The 15,477-nt window shown below is 41.2% G+C and overlaps 2 protein-coding genes across 3 annotated transcripts; one reads left to right on the top strand and one right to left on the bottom strand.

Moving 5' to 3' along the window:
- Nucleotides 1-6,149: 6,149 nt before the first annotated feature.
- Nucleotides 6,150-9,274, bottom strand: ankrd39 (ankyrin repeat domain 39). The gene is made up of 4 exons (XM_086207256.1): nucleotides 8,921-9,274; nucleotides 8,643-8,746; nucleotides 8,354-8,557; nucleotides 6,150-8,192 (listed from the first exon to the last, which is right to left on the bottom strand). Exons 1-4 carry the CDS (start codon nucleotides 9,027-9,029, stop codon nucleotides 8,046-8,048), a joined length of 564 nt encoding a protein of 187 aa, XP_086063382.1. The 5' UTR covers nucleotides 9,030-9,274; the 3' UTR covers nucleotides 6,150-8,045.
- Nucleotides 9,266-14,710, top strand: kctd9a (potassium channel tetramerization domain containing 9a). 2 transcript variants are annotated; one of them, XM_086207255.1, is made up of 13 exons: nucleotides 9,266-9,384; nucleotides 9,542-9,690; nucleotides 9,981-10,102; nucleotides 10,187-10,230; nucleotides 10,329-10,425; nucleotides 11,027-11,085; nucleotides 11,181-11,309; nucleotides 11,400-11,467; nucleotides 11,776-11,871; nucleotides 12,260-12,409; nucleotides 12,674-12,779; nucleotides 12,866-12,999; nucleotides 13,698-14,710. In XM_086207255.1, the coding sequence occupies exons 2-13, from the start codon at nucleotides 9,643-9,645 to the stop codon at nucleotides 13,812-13,814; spliced, it is 1,170 nt and encodes a 389-aa protein (XP_086063381.1). In that variant the 5' UTR covers nucleotides 9,266-9,384; nucleotides 9,542-9,642; the 3' UTR covers nucleotides 13,815-14,710. The 2 variants fall into 2 exon arrangements, with proteins under 2 accessions (XP_086063381.1, XP_086063380.1); XM_086207254.1 differs by lacking the exon at nucleotides 9,266-9,384 and having other exon boundaries at nucleotides 9,483-9,690.
- Nucleotides 14,711-15,477: the final 767 nt, after the last annotated feature.

Raw genomic sequence — 15,477 nt, 5'->3', positions numbered from 1 at the left:
TTCTGGATTCTGTTGCTGTGACCGTCTGCCTGTCTGTCTGCAGTGTTATAAAAAAAAGGATGAGGTGAGGAAGAGTTTTCGTTGAACAGCGTTACTGAGTCGAGGCAGCTAATTCTTATTTTGCCAAAGGATACAAAACTGTATGAATTGGATTTCACGAGGCCAGATCTCTTCCAACCCTCACACGTTTGATGAGACCACAGGCCTGGAGGGAGTTGAGTATAGATCATAGCGCCACCAAGTGGTCACAGGAAGTAAGCTTGATGTGACAAACATTGTTGAATTGTCCTCAGGTGATGTGCAGTACCATTTTGGAGTGAGAGCGTGCTCTCTGGTGCCTCCCATTGAACACAGGAATCCACCACAGTTCACATATCAATCTGCTCCCTCATGCAAAATCCAAATCTGATCAGGTTTCACCTCCCTCATGCTTTACAAAACAGCCCGACATGAAAGGGTTCCACCACGTTCACCCTAGTGGATGTCTGCGCTCTCTGGTTGCCAAACTATTTCTTGTCCAGGTATAACTAGCTTTGTCATCAATGTGAGGTCACCAAGAAGTCACATGGACTCCCTCATCTTGGCATTTAACACCCTACATGTTCCGTTATTTTTGTCTGATTGCAAACAACAAGCTTTGCTATCTATTGCCTAGTAACTGTAATACTAAAATATCTAACCATCGTTACGGCAACGAACTGTGATGACTGGTGAGTATTCTGGGACGTCTCTTTCTCTTTCGCGTTTGTAATCTGCCTTTTTGGTCAAAACTACTTTAATTTCAAATAAACCTCAAACGGAGCAGTTAACTCTGCAGCTGTTTGATTCTGACAGCCACATACATACCAGAAAGCAACCAAACATGTTTATTAGGCTAACTAATGGTGAGAGTGAAAGGGGCACGCTCTGCCAGCAGCCACATCTTACAATCTCAGAGCATCAAAACATGGCGGAGAAGCTCTTTGATGCAGTTTGAAAGCAAATATTTTATAGACTTTTCTTGCGCCGTCAGGACTTTTGTGTCACTGATAAAGAGTTCCCTAGGGCTCAAGTTGCTGAAGATAAAAATGAAACAGTTCAACATGAAAGTACAGGAAAGCCTCAATATAACTCATACCATATGATGATGGCGACATTTGTTTATGCATTTGATGGCCTATTGTTTCCCTCGGTTGATAGGAGGTGAGGGATGTATCTGGAATACTGGAAAACTCCGCCACAGCTCAGGCTGACAACAAGACAGATGAACTGCAGACTCATGAATGTAATTGCAGACCAATAAAAGACGGTCTTGTGTGTTTTATTGCAACAGAGACATAGTGTTGATATTTCTATAGTGGTTCATTGGCAAATAAAAGAGAATGAAAGCAGAACTTGTATCATCTGGGGCTCCTTTGAAAAGGCCCCTGTCATGAATCAATAATCAGAATGTGTGCACTTGTACAGAGAAGCACAGGCAAGTTTACGGTTACTGTTTAATGCCAAGTTTATCATTTAATCAGGAGCAACGTTGTGTAGTTAGTATATAAATATCATATGATCAGAGGACCGAATCTGTGTCAAAGTCAGTTGAGCTGTGCGTAGACGCAGCTGTACTATAAGCTCAGTCCAAACACAACGTGTTTCAAGATAAGGTGGGGCATTTCTGATCACTCCTCACTTCCTTTCAGAGTAAGGAAATGTACCGGACACTGTTAAAGCCCAGGATACCTTATGCAAAATAAAGTTGAAGGTAGGTTTAGCCACACATCAGCATGAGGACAAACAGAGAGTCATGCAATGCTCCAAGTGAACAATATCTGACCCCAGCATGCTTTGCATCATGATTTTCCTAGCAGCTTCTTCATTGCCCCAAAGTGGTCTTATTGTCCTTGCTCTTCATGTTTGCATTCCATTGTTACCAGGCAAGTACAAATATCCTCCTTTTATACACAAAACCCTCAGATAGATCACCACGATGTTGCCGGAGCCTGGCCCTCATCCATCCATCAGCATCCTACACAGGGCCCCCCAAGCTCTGCTCACCACCCCCAGCTTTGACATAACACTGTTGTGGCTTTCCGGGCCTTTATGCTGGCTGTTGTCTGAGGCAGATTGAAGACCCTTTGTGTGCGTCAGCCTCTGTCCTGAGTGGCCAGGAGGAACCAGCTGGGCTGCGAGTGGAGAGACAGGAATGCGCATATGAATGGGCCAGTGTGTGCTGGGCACCTGCTGATAGAGGGACGGCGTGCTTCTATAAGTCTTAGTTCATCAGCGTAACCATCTTGTTCAATTACACGTGCAGCATGGTGTTGCGTTCCCTGGTCATTCACACTGACTGGGAGTATTGTCAGGATACTGGTGAATATTTGCTGTACTGGCAGCCCCATTGTTTTACGTGTAAATGATTAACCCTACATGCAACTCCTCTTTTGTTCTCTAACAATATTCCCTTGATGTCTGAATGGGGAATAATCTGATTAATATGAAAAGATGCTTTGCAGGTTCTTGTCTTTACTTCCTCCTGGGCCTCATAGCCCACGATGAATCAGAGCTCCCCTGCAATGTCACTTTTTGATGTAAAAATTCTTTGTCTGTTGATTTTAAGGCACTTAATATGTGACAGATCTAAAACATATTTTTATTTGTTTCTTCTCTGTGGTGGGGAAGAATGGAGGAGGGGCCTTTGAAGATCTTCTACTGGGCGCTCAGCAAAATGAGGAATCATTTAAGTTGATCTAAGTACTTATTTAGAGCATTTTGATTTGATAAACCTGACTTTAAAATTTATAAGTAATTATAAATTCAATCATCTTTTCCTTTAGAAATTGTATTGTAATTTTTTTTCAATAACTTTTTTCTGATTTCTTGTTTGGCGGCACGGTGGTGCAGCGGTCAGCACTGTCACTTCACAGCAAGAAGGTTCCAGGTTCGAGCCCCGCCTTGGGCACGGGATCTTTCTGTGTGGAGTCTCCATGTTCTCCCTGTGCCTTCGTGGGAACCAGGTTAATCCAGACTCTAAATTGACTGTAGGTGTGACTGTGAATGTGAATGGTTGTCTGTCTCTATGTGTTGGCCCTGCGATGGACTTGTGGGCCCATGCAACCTTTCCAGGGTGAACCCCACCTCTTGCCCAAAAGCTGCTGGGATAGGCTCCACCCCCCCCCCCCCCCCCCCATCCTTAACAGGATAAGCGGTAGAAAATGGATAGATGGATGGATGATTTCTTGTAACTTTAGCAATAATTTCTCTTCTATTTACTCATGTAAAGGTGAAATCTAATAAAACATAACACACCACTAAAGATTTTGCAACAGGCTTAAAAAATAAAGTCATACTTAAAGTTTCTAAGATAAATTGGCATAAACTGGTAAAGAATTGGGGAAAAATAGGAATTTGAAAAAAAAATGCATAAAGGGACTAAATTAAAAATAGTTTCTACTGATTTATGACTACATATTTTGAAGGTCAGATCACCAATTCAGTCCATATTTTTAGGGTTTAAACTCTAGTGAAAGGCATTTTAAAACCAACCAAAATCTCTCTCCTGATGAGGGCGAGAGGCAACATGGGTTTTCAGAACATGAAAACATTTAAGAACTTCTGAGTCAGAGAACTCACAGCTGCAATACGAGGAAAAAGTCCTTTTATAAGAATTCAGGCTTTATGTAAATGTCATGGTGATTCATGTGTAAGCGGGATTTGAATGTTATAGGCGGTCAATTTCAGTATCTTTATAGAGTCTAATTAAGGGAAGTAACTGGCACTGTAGCGGTGAATGAATGAATGGAATACAGGCATAAATGACCTTAACTTACTCTCCACTTCAGAGAGACTTTGAATCATCATATAAAATCAAACTTGTGTGTGTGTGAGCCTGATGAATTGTCAAGCTGGTGCCATAAAAGACGGAAGATAGACACAGAAAATAAAAAGAAATTAAAAGCACATGTGCTACATGATGAAGAAGCCTAGTAGATTGAAGATATTTGCTATGTTTTTCTACAGATTTGGCAGATGAGGACCTGGATGTATGACCCTGCAAGGCTCATTAATAGTCCTCTGACTCATATGCTATAGTTTATAGGTTGTTTGTCTAGCCATGCTTTTGAGGAGATTACATCTCCATAATCAATATATAGAAACTCAGCCATTCATCCCAGCGTTTCGGGTGAAAAAAAGACACATCTGGGAAAATAAATGTTCCCCCTCACGTATACCCACAACAATACAAAAATCTCAGCGTGTTGGCTGCGCACAATTTCCTGAGGAAACTTTTTCATCATAATGGTTGCAACTTGGGACATTTTGACATTGTCCAGATGTGTTGGGTGAATTTTAGTCTTAGTGGAGCTGAAGGAATTCCACTAACACAGCCTTCACATCCAGTACTTTGAGGACTGGAAGACCTATAACGTGTTTCCAATGATATATAAAAATATCAAGCTTCTGTTGCTCCAAGCTACACTTCAAAGTCGTCTATCACATGATTCTTGGCTAGATCACCTGATAAGCCTGACAGTTTGTCACTGGGAGCTGGTCTGCAGCCTCTGAACTTGTGGCTTTTATCACCCGCCGACCTGGAAAGTGGTGTAAGATCTGCAACAACACTTCAACCAGCAGGCGACATGCTGCTTTGAAGAGGGAGTGGACCTAAATTGGATTATGCAGCATCTCTGAGGAGCAGCTCCCGTAGATTTGATTACCCCCTCACCCAACACACACACTCCTGCTTCACCCATGCAGATGAGGCAACGTGGGGCGGTCCTCCATGCCAGACTCTCAGATACTGTGCCCATCTGCCAGCCATTTACCTGATTGCTTCAGGCAAACTCAGACAGGTTCGACTCTGCCAGGGCAGCTGGGAGGCCAGAGCGTGGTGTTAGTTTTGTGCACATGCAAAAGATAAGGAGCAGACTGCCCTTTTATAGACGAAAACAGTTTGCCTCATTGCATAGCCAGAGAAACTACTAATTTTACATCTTAAACATAAGCCATGCTAAAACTGAAGAAATATAGGTATCATCATCTGCTCTGCTGCCGCACCATCTTTCTTAAAATTCTCAAGATCAGTTGTTCCACTTCTCCACACAAGAATGGCACACAGACCACCTTCTATTTTTGATGAAAATAACATCCAGTCCTGGTTTAACTTGGGCTCATTATGGTGGAAGTGGCTTCCCGGGCCAGGAAGTTTCATTGCTTTCCAAATAAATCTCACTAAACAGAGTTGTAATCCAAATTCCTCATCTTGTGGAGTCCTCCCTAAGTCCTCACATTACGTGAAAGCTCTCAAAAGCAGGGCATAAAAATCACACCTTATCCTTCTAGATATCCCTCATCACCGCATTTTCACTGATGAAAAGGAGCTAGTTAGTGCAGTTGTTTTGAAAGAACAAGAAGAGCATGGAAAAAGTTATTTTTCAACAAAAGCCAGATTCTGCTTCCACATAAAGGGGCTTGAAAATTCAAACCAGCTTATGAAAAATGATTAAAAAAGAATGAGGCCCTTAAACATTCCTCCAGTTTTACCGAGTGACACAGAGGGTTTTCATTAGCGCACTCGCTGCTAGCAAATCTCAGACATCAGCTTTGATTATTTTACATAGAATCTGGCAAGGGATCAATCAGCGGGTGCTGTGGGCGGGAGTGGGTGCCAGTTAAAATCCTGTTACAAATTCAAATTGCAGAATGTTCTTTGTTTTTCTTGCCAATTAGACAACCAACATCTTCTGACCCTTGTTGTCACTACAGTATTCAAGTTGGGTGATCTTGATAACAGCTCCTCAGCTGTGAGTGTGACAAGGAACTTGTCACCGAGGGTAAACAGCTCTTTCAGTTTAGTTCTATGAGCTAAAATCCCCCCCAAACACCCCATCTCCTTGTGCTGTGTGGCGTCAGCTGCAATGAGCTCCAGATGTGGCCTGGCAACCCTCCAGTCATTGCGCTGGATGTGGTTTGAAGGTAGTTTGGAAACACCACCCACCAGCGGACCCAATGAAAGTTCCTCAGGCTGCAGCTAGAGCTTTCTGGTGCAGGTTTGTGTTTGTATGGACTGCGCAGAAAAAGTGCAGAAGCACAAAAATGCAGAGGTATCTGTCTTTAATATGTGCATGTGTTATTTATTCAGCATGCTTGGGATAAGTAAGTACGCGAGACAAGTTTTCCCAACTCTTCGGAAATACCAACGTCCTTTATTCATCCCTCGGCCACTATACTTACCTCCATTTTCAGGTTTATTCTGTTTAAAAAGCTACCATGAAAAGTGTCTTAACAAATGCTGGTAAAATGTTTTGGAGAAAAATACATTTTGTAAGAGAATATTGTCTTTAAAATGAATACTCTTTCATGTGATTAGAAAGTAATTAACTAAACCAAATCCTCACGACAGTTCCAAATTCCATAAATAGACTTCCCAAACACCACATATATAATTCAGGAGTGTTTCGATAGGTAATTGTTGGGTTTAGACAAAAACACATTTGCAGGATTAGGGCTGAAACATTTTCTATTGTAGTTCAAAACTAATAGAGCAGAGAATTAACAGGTCTAGTAAAACAGTATGTAGGTTTTGGCCCAATGGAAACACCAAGTGGAGTGTTTCAAAAGTCTGACAGTGCAGATGTGTGAAAATGACTAATTAACATCAGATTGATGACACACCAGTGGAAAGTGTTTCTGTATTTAGCAGATCCTTCATGACCCACCCACTTCAGGGGCGTATGAATGCTATAAGCTGCAAAAACTACACTGATTTTCCCTTTTTAACGGCTACCGTGCTTAGAGTTCCAAGTGTGAGCTGGAAGATGAATGAGGTCAACTCTTCGAACGCTGCCAGCTCACTCACATGGTCAACAGGGGGAAAATTGCTGATTGTTAGCCGGTGGCGCCCCCTGCTTTCTACATGGTGTACCTAACACTGCCAAGATTTCAAAATTGCCACACTCCCAAATCATCCCAGAGCGTTTGTCCTGATTTTATTACTCTTTGGTGTTTCAGCTTAACACTGGCTTAGTTCATGTTCTGCATTCAACTTACTTACATGCAATAATCTTATTTAAAGAAAACCCGATGTCCAAAATGCACTTTTTTCTCAAGTCTCTCAAGTCTACAGCGTTTGATAACTTTGAAAAGAACATTGTAAGCAATTTCTCCTTGATCTCTTCCCTATGGTGGAGAGTTTCAGGGCACAGGTTCTCCTTCAGGGTCTTCCAGCTTGTCCTTAACAAAGTGAGGAATCGTTTAATTTCTGAGGGTTTTCTTTTATTCTGAAATATCATTTTTTCTAGGTCTTAATTTTTCAAACTCTTGCTAATTATCAGACATAATAATCATTTTGTCATATGTTCATATTGGAATTAGGGGCTATGTCACTGCTTATAAATCAATCACTTTTTTGGTTTCAGCTGAATATTGTTCATGTTCTGCATTCAGATTGTTCACAAACATTAACACTTGGTCAGGACTTTAATCTTCAGCTGAACTACTGTTCCTATTAGTCTGCTGCTTCATGAATTTCCACACTTTTGCTTTGACCTGAGACTTTTACATGTGAAACAGTCACAACTGTAAGCATTCAGTTCATCGCACAATACCAACAAGGTTTGACGAACATATAGATCCAGGGATTGACACATCAACTGGAGAAATCAATCACATCGGTCTGTTTAATGATCATTAATCAACAGCCAGACCTGTTACTTGCTCTTCAAAAAAAGGCGGATTTTCTTGTCATGGTCATTTAGGAAAGGAAAATTGCTGCCATGACTGACTTCATGAATGGAATTCATTCTTTCAGCAGCTGATATGAGGGCAGCAGAAACAAAGGCAGGACCCTGGTGTTATTTGGGGGGAGGGATCTGTGACACAGGAGGCAAGATTATGACACCAAAACTAAAACAGGTTCATGTTTATAGCTACGGAGATGTGGTGTTCACTTCGTCCATTGAGTGGTACTGCGTGGCTGCCAAATACAGTGAGGTCAGGGTCAAGATGAATGTAGTCCACTTGATACAGTCTGTTTAATTCATCTGACCTCAAGGACAAGATCTAAGACGTATCTGTTATCACCAAGGCGGTTTTAAGAGCTGCTGCAAGTGTCCCTGAGGGGCCAGCTGGTAGGGCAGCTGCAGCTTCTTGTTCTCCTGGCTGCAGAGTGCTGGACAATGCTCGAGAAGCATCTGGCATACCTCTTCATGACCTTGTTCTGCAGCCTGCTCAACAACAATAATAATAATAATTATAAGAATAAATAATAGGGTCTTCGCCTGAAGTACCTTCAGGCTCAGGCCCTAATAATAAATGAACTCGGGACTGGTGTTACTGTGGTATTGCCAGCAGTGCTGCATGCATAGAATGGGTATGGCAGGTCTACCTTGTGTAAAGGAGATGCACCGTCATCGTCACAAAGCATCGGATCGGCTCTGTGGTGCAGCAGGAGTCCGACCACATCTGCATGACCACAGTAAGCTGACCGATGGAGAGGTGTTGCACCACCTGGTGTTTGCGGAGATGCACAAGCACCTTTCTCTAGAAGACACTCACACACAGCAAGATGACCACTGCGACTGGCATAGTGCTGAGATAAAACACACACAGAAATGAATCAGAAGTGTAGATCCAGGAGAAGAGCATTTACAACAACATGTCCCCTGCAAACTCACCAGAGCTGTGTATCCAGATGAGTCTCTCAGATTAGGATGGGTGCCTTTCTGAATCAAATACTTCACCCTCTCCAAGTCCCCATCCATGGCAGCAGACCAGATACCTGCACATAAAATCACAGAACACTTCACGGACAACTGACTTAACTCAATAATGCCAATATTTGCTAAAAGCAGCTTACACGGAAAGTGGAACTGTTTGAATGTGTATTAATGTGTGGAATGTGTGTAAATTGTAACCCTTGTGGTACTTTGTTGTACGCATGAGGCGCACGTACCTCGTTCAAAATCCATCTCATTCAGCGTCTGGTAAACAGCAGGAGAGGAGGCAGGGTGGGAGCAGCACGTACAATGTCCTCCACCAGACGTCATTGTGTTTATTGGCATAAACAAGGTAAAACTAGTCCAAGAGAGTTAGACCAAAGGCTGGACTCGTTACTAAGTCTTACGTGAGACTCGACAGAGAACACACCAGCCCAGAAATAATGTTAACAGGTCAATAATACTGTACTAATCGGAAACGTGTTCGTATAAACCCACGCAGACACATTTTAGCTGAACTAAACAGGCTTCAATGTGGCTAGCAGTAGTGCGAACCAGTCACATCTTTCCGAGACGTAGAACTACGTCAGTACGCCTTGACCAATTACAAGTCTGCAGCCAGAAGGAGCCTTCAGGGACTGTCTGACATGTTTGACGCGCCGTAGTAGACACGTGTAGAAAACGTCTCATCGCATTCTAGGTTTTGATCCTTTTTTAAAATAATCACAAAATCTTTATTAAATGAGAATAAAAGTCAAATATCCCCGCTTTTTTTTACGCGTGTATTTTAACAACGCCATAAATTCTGTTCTTTCCGATTGTTCCTAAATGTACCTTTTGTCTCGTGTTGTTGTCAGACGCTTCGAGGTAGCCAGCTGGACTCATTGAGTGTTAGCTGGCAGATGCTACGTCGTTGTTGAAATTACAACAAAGTACTTTAAACCAAAGAGCCCAAAGAATGAGAAGAGTCACGTTATTTGTTAACGGGACATCTAAAAATGGCAAGGTGGGTAATAACTGGGTGGGTTGCTGGCCGAGGGCCCGCAGTATGACTGGCCTTTTACTGAACGTCTGTAATTGTTGCTAAAGTCAGTTAAGCTAGAGCTAAAGTCATTCGTAAAGGTTAGCTCTCTCACATACAAATTAAACGTACCTCACACTGGTGACTACTCTTAATGCGACTCAATAATAATGCTTCACACTAGATGACCCATTTTCGTCACGTGTCTCGCGAGGCTACAGTCCCTCAGAAGCATCTGATGTTCTTTTTTGTCTTTTTTTTTTTTTTTTTTTTAGGTTGTAGCAGTATACGGGACCTTGTCCGACTTACTATCCGTAGCAAGCAATAAGTTAGGAATCAAAGCCTTCTCTTTGTACAATGGAAAGGGAGGTCTCATAGATGACATTGCCCTTATAAGGTAAGACACCGGAAGGTTAAGGTGCAGCTAAGCTCATAATGAACCTGTCCCATCATTGTTTGGTCTAACCTGCGCTCCTAACAGGGATGATGACGTGCTGTATGTCTCAGAGGGAGATCCATTCATCGGTGAGTCCTGTCATGTCTGTTGCTGGAGCCCTGGTCACTGACCATGGGGGGGTCATAGGTCAGGACTCACTCAAAAGGTCTTCTGTTTTATGTCTCAGACCCTCAGAATGAAGTCAAGCTCGCAACTGATCAGCTTGGAGCTCACACCGATTGGTTGACCCTCAATATTGGTGGTCGCCTCTTCACTACCACCAGGTATGTGTGGCTCTTTTGGAGTCACATGGTGATGAAATTCATTGAAAAGTCACTGAACTGGATAATAACAAAGCCTGGAAAATAAACCAACATTGTTGGGAGACGTCATTTTTTTGGCACCAATACCTGAATATCAGAATATACAATTTGCAGTTTCATTTTGACTGACAGAAATCTACTTTGGTTAACATTGATTTACTTTGTTGCCAACTTAAATTACATTCAATTTTGAAAAACAAAACTGGAACATTTTAAGAAAAATCATAAAAATCTGAACATGAAGAGTATATGATGTTGGGTGTCATAAAATCTCTTGTGTAATATTAATTTTCCTTTTAATACACCTTCATGTTTATTGTCAAAATACACAGTCTGAGTTAATTTTGCCTTAGAAATATGGGTATTTTCCATTGATGAACAATTGTTTCTGAGAAAATGTTTCTCCAAAGATTAATAATGTGTATCAACATGCTCTTGTAGCAGATTGATTGCAACAGACAAAAGGAAAAAAAAATACCCCTGATTCCCAGAAGACAGTCCATTTGAGTTCTCTGCCATTGGTACATTCCTTAAACATTGATTTCTTGATGTTCTTGTGTAGAAGCACATTGGTCAGCAAAGAGCCAGAGAGTATGCTTGCTCACATGTTTCGAGAGAAAGGTAAATTCTAACTCCATAACAAAGAACCATCACATTTCAGGGATTCTTGTAAGTCGTCATTTGAGACTGATTTTGTGAATCTGTGTTGGAACCAGATGTGTGGGGGAACAAGCAGGACAGACATGGGGCGTACCTTATTGACCGCAGCCCAGAGTACTTTGAGCCTATTCTCAACTACCTGAGACATGGTCAGCTTATTATCAATGAAGGCATTAACGTACGAGGTGAGGTTTTTCACCAGTCTGAGAAAATATGTCCGAATCACGGATTATAATCCCCAGAATTGTTCACTAATGAGCACAAGTGTTGTTCAGGTGTCCTGGAGGAGGCTCGCTTCTTTGGAGTCGAGCAACTTGCTGAACAGTTGGAGGCGGCAATCAAGGTTGGTTAGATCATCTACACCTACAGGCTTCCACATTATACTTCTGAATGTTACATTTTCTAGCAAAAATGTTTGCGATGGCACAAATCATTCTCATGGGGCCGCCTCTTAAAATCAGATTTTTACAGTTTTCACGACAGCTGTCCATTGTTTGTCTGCTCATCCATCAATCTACACTGTGAAGCTCAGACATTCAGCTGTGGGAGCAAGAACGCAAAGACCTTTTTGACTGGAAGGGGACTTAAAAATTGTGCTGCTTCCTTCTGTGTGTACCGACATGACATGACACATGCTTTGTGTCACTGTAGAACTCACAGCCACCTGAGGACCACTCTCCCATTTCCCGTAAGGAGTTTGTTCGTTTTCTCCTGGCAACACCCACCAAGTCAGAGCTCCGCTGCCAGGTATGACAACACACCGCTTCATGAAATCAACCAAAGGTTCAGTTCACTACTTCTCCAGTCGTAATCTAATAATAGTCAGGTGCGTTTGAACGTTGAACAGAATAAATGTTGTTCATGCTGAGAACACAATTCCCTGAAACGCTCAAAATAAGTAATTTTTATTCCACAGTCTCCTTTCACTGAAAATAATGTCCACAGATGTTTATCTGAAGTTCAAATCTAACCTCAGCTGTCAGAATTCAGATTTTCATATATACAGTATGTGTGTGTGTGTGTGTATATATATATATATATATATATATATATATATATATATATATATTTATTTTATTTTTTTTATGTGTGTATATATGTAATAAATTTGAATGTGTGGTTCTTATTTTTTTAGGGTCTTAATTTCAGCGGGGCGGATCTGTCCCGCCTTGATTTGCGTTATATCAATTTCAAGATGGCTAATCTGAGCCGCTGCAATCTGACGCACGCTAACCTGTGCTGTTCCAACCTGGAGCGGGCTGATCTGTCTGGAGCCAACCTGGATGTAAGTCTGACATCTGTTTTCCTCCAAGCACTTGTTGATTCATGTGGGTGTGAACTACAGTTGGTGCAGAACACAACTCATTTTTCACCTGTGGACCTTGCTGCTGCTGAACAACCGTCTGGTGCTGTTTGATGACTTCACACCTCCTGCTGCTCTGTTCTTTAGCTCACTCTTCACATCTACAATTCCCTCTGTCTAGAAGGCAGACTGAGCATAAATTTCCATTTAAAACCTGGAAGTCCTGTTGTGTTTGGTCTCCCGAAGGGTGCTAATTTACAAGGTGTGAAGATGCTCTGCTCCAATGCTGAGGGAGCGTCGCTGAAAGGGTGCAATTTTGAAGATCCTTCTGGGCTGAAGGCCAACCTGGAAGGTAATCAGTCCATCACCACTTGCAGTCTAAAGCACTTTCACGCTCACGTGTGCAAGTCCTGTTTCAAACAAATGATTTAAAATTAGGTGCCAACCTGAAAGGGGTCGACATGGAGGGAAGCCAAATGACTGGCATCAACCTGCGTGTGGCCACTCTGAAGAACGCTAAGCTGAAGAACTGTAACCTGCGGGGCGCCACTTTAGCCGGGACAGATCTGGAGGTAATTTAAGGCCAGCGGAAGGGATCAAATCTAAAAATGCTCATTTAACCAAATACGTTGACTCAAATGAACGTCTTGGGTTTGCTGCAATCACATTTATTAAATCAATTAACAAAATAAATCTACAATAATTTCGTATTAATTCAAAAAATACTGTTGAAACACTTAGAAGTTGCAGGTTCTCTAATATAAAAATGATTGGCTCTTTGTTTCTCAGAAGATTATTTTGAATTGAATGTGTTGGTTGGTCAGAGGAAAAAAACGAATGGAAGATTACACACAGACAGAGCTTCATATGTCAAGGAGGTCTTGAGCATATTGTTGATAAAATCTAAAATATAGATCCCGTATTCCCCCGTCAGCTGGCTCTTGTCAACAGTGGTAAGACAACAGATTCCCTAGAAGCTTTCCACTGACACCAGATCAGTGTGAAACCAACCACTTCATTAATTTGAAGTTAAAAGTTAATTCTAATAGATTTCAAGCACAACTCCATTTTCTCTGTGTTTTGGTCAAAATGACTGCCAGGGGCTACAATTACGTTAATGAATGAATGAATTAAAAAAACGGCTGACTGAAACACAGAAAAGGCCTGAGGCCTGAGCTATGAGACTCACTGGCGTGTTCCAGCCAGCTATGCTGAGAGGTTGCTCGTCCTCCTCATGTACCGTGTGTCTGTCTGTGCCTCCTCCCTCCAGAACTGCGACCTGTCTGGCTGTGACCTCCAAGAAGCCAACCTGCGAGGGTCCAACGTGAAAGGAGCCATTTTTGAAGAGATGCTGACGCCGTTGCACATGTCCCAGAGTGTCAGATAACTCTGCACGCACACCTACAAGTCCACTCTCCTACCATATACTCCCCCCCCCCCCCCCCCCAAACTACTAGCAATCTCTCCTGACCTGTTGACCACACAGGTACCTTATGCACACCCCTGGACTTCCTCCTATGTTAGCTTTAATTATCTTGCACTAGAACTGATCCAGGGTTGTCTGTAAGTGTCAATGGTAGGATATTTCTCAGTGTCTATTGTTCAGCTGCATATACCACCAAAATATGTTTTTAGTGTTTGTAGATGTGTCTGGATGCAGGTATACTCATGTAATGTTTTACATAATTTATATTCATGTTACTTGATGTTCATGGGAGTAAAAAAAAAAAAAAACAGACAAACAGAAGTAGAGTTTGCAGTAAAGCTGAGTGCTTTACTGACGGCTGCTGTTGCAGAAACTGAAGGTGTCACTAAGCATACACTTCTCTTCAACTATGTCACTTATTTTTGCTGGATACTACAAAGGAAGCAATGCAAGCCAAAGCCATACAATAGCACCATGTCCCAGTGCTGTGAAACTATGCGGCAGGCACGATGTCAACACAGCTTGGGTATGCAATACATAATTTAGAGCTGTGAGCTTACTCTTTTCCTACTAAAGAACTCTTTCATCGTATGAAAAAAAAGAAAGAGAAAAAAGCTTTTTCGTTTGTTTGGGCTCTGTGAATCTACCTCTTTTGTTTCGTGTTTAATCCGGCGTGTGAGTGATCAATTTGCATGCAATATTGCTTATTGTAATATTTATTATGTATTCCTTCTTTTTCAAACCTCATTGAGAGAATATAACTCCACTCAGTGTGTTTTTATCATGTTCACATGTCGTGGGTTTGCCTGGAAACGTGCTCCGTGTATATATACAGTGTGTATATATATGTATATATATATATATATGTATATATATATATGTATATATATATATGTGTATATGTATATATGTATATGTGTATATATATGTGTATATATATGTATATATATATGTGTGTATATATATGTATATATATGTATGTATATATGTATATATATGTGTATATATGTATATGTATATATGTATATGTATGTATATATGTATGTATGTATATGTATGTATGTGTATATATATGTATATGTATGTATGTATGTATGTATGTATGTGTGTGTGTATATATATGTATGTATGTATGTGTGTGTGTATATATATATATGTATATATATATATATATATATATATATATGTCACTTATTCATGCTTTGAACTTATTTGCACATGTATACGTCAGATTTGTTATTGTATCTTTTCACCAAAAGTCTTGTAATCATGTAAATCAAATCCAGTGCTTCCAAAAAAAAAAAAAAGAAGTTTGTTAATAGATTAGACAGATGTTGTCAGCTGTTGATGTGGAGAATCTCACTTCCGTTCTTACTGGACGGCGTCTGTTTGCATGTGTGAAGGTCTGTACTCGTTTTAGCCGTGGCTCAAAGCTGCTCTGATGCAATACTATTCACTCAGTTTAATAGTCGGTACCCAGCCTGAGGGGATGAATGACGATGACGATGAAGGCTAACGTGTTGTGTGTGTCACTATGACCGTGAAAATCAATGGAAGTGCTTATGGCTATTTATTTTAATACATCTCTCTGAATGCAATATTTAGTTTGAGAGCGGGAGCGATG

Source organism: Aulostomus chinensis, chromosome 6, assembly GCF_037954235.1.
Source record: "Aulostomus chinensis isolate RoL2024-O1b breed Wild chromosome 6, RoL_Achi_v1.0, whole genome shotgun sequence".
NCBI lineage: Eukaryota > Metazoa > Chordata > Actinopteri > Syngnathiformes > Aulostomidae > Aulostomus > Aulostomus chinensis.
The sequence above is the reverse complement of the archived record's forward strand: the minus strand, read 5'-3'. Positions and strand labels throughout refer to the sequence as shown.

Coding starts and splice junctions, on each gene's coding strand:
- kctd9a (XM_086207255.1), top strand. CDS start 9,643: ATGAGAAGAGTCACGTTATTTGTTAACGGGACATCTAAAAATGGCAAG. Junction 12,780..12,865: donor GCTGAAGGCCAACCTGGAAG/GTAATCAGTCCA, acceptor ATTTAAAATTAG/GTGCCAACCTGAAAGGGGTC. Junction 13,000..13,697: donor TAGCCGGGACAGATCTGGAG/GTAATTTAAGGC, acceptor TCCTCCCTCCAG/AACTGCGACCTGTCTGGCTG.
- ankrd39 (XM_086207256.1), bottom strand. CDS start 9,029: ATGCCAATAAACACAATGACGTCTGGTGGAGGACATTGTACGTGCTGC. Junction 8,558..8,642: donor CATCTGGATACACAGCTCTG/GTGAGTTTGCAG, acceptor GTTTTATCTCAG/CACTATGCCAGTCGCAGTGG. Junction 8,193..8,353: donor GTGCATCTCCTTTACACAAG/GTAGACCTGCCA, acceptor GTTGTTGAGCAG/GCTGCAGAACAAGGTCATGA.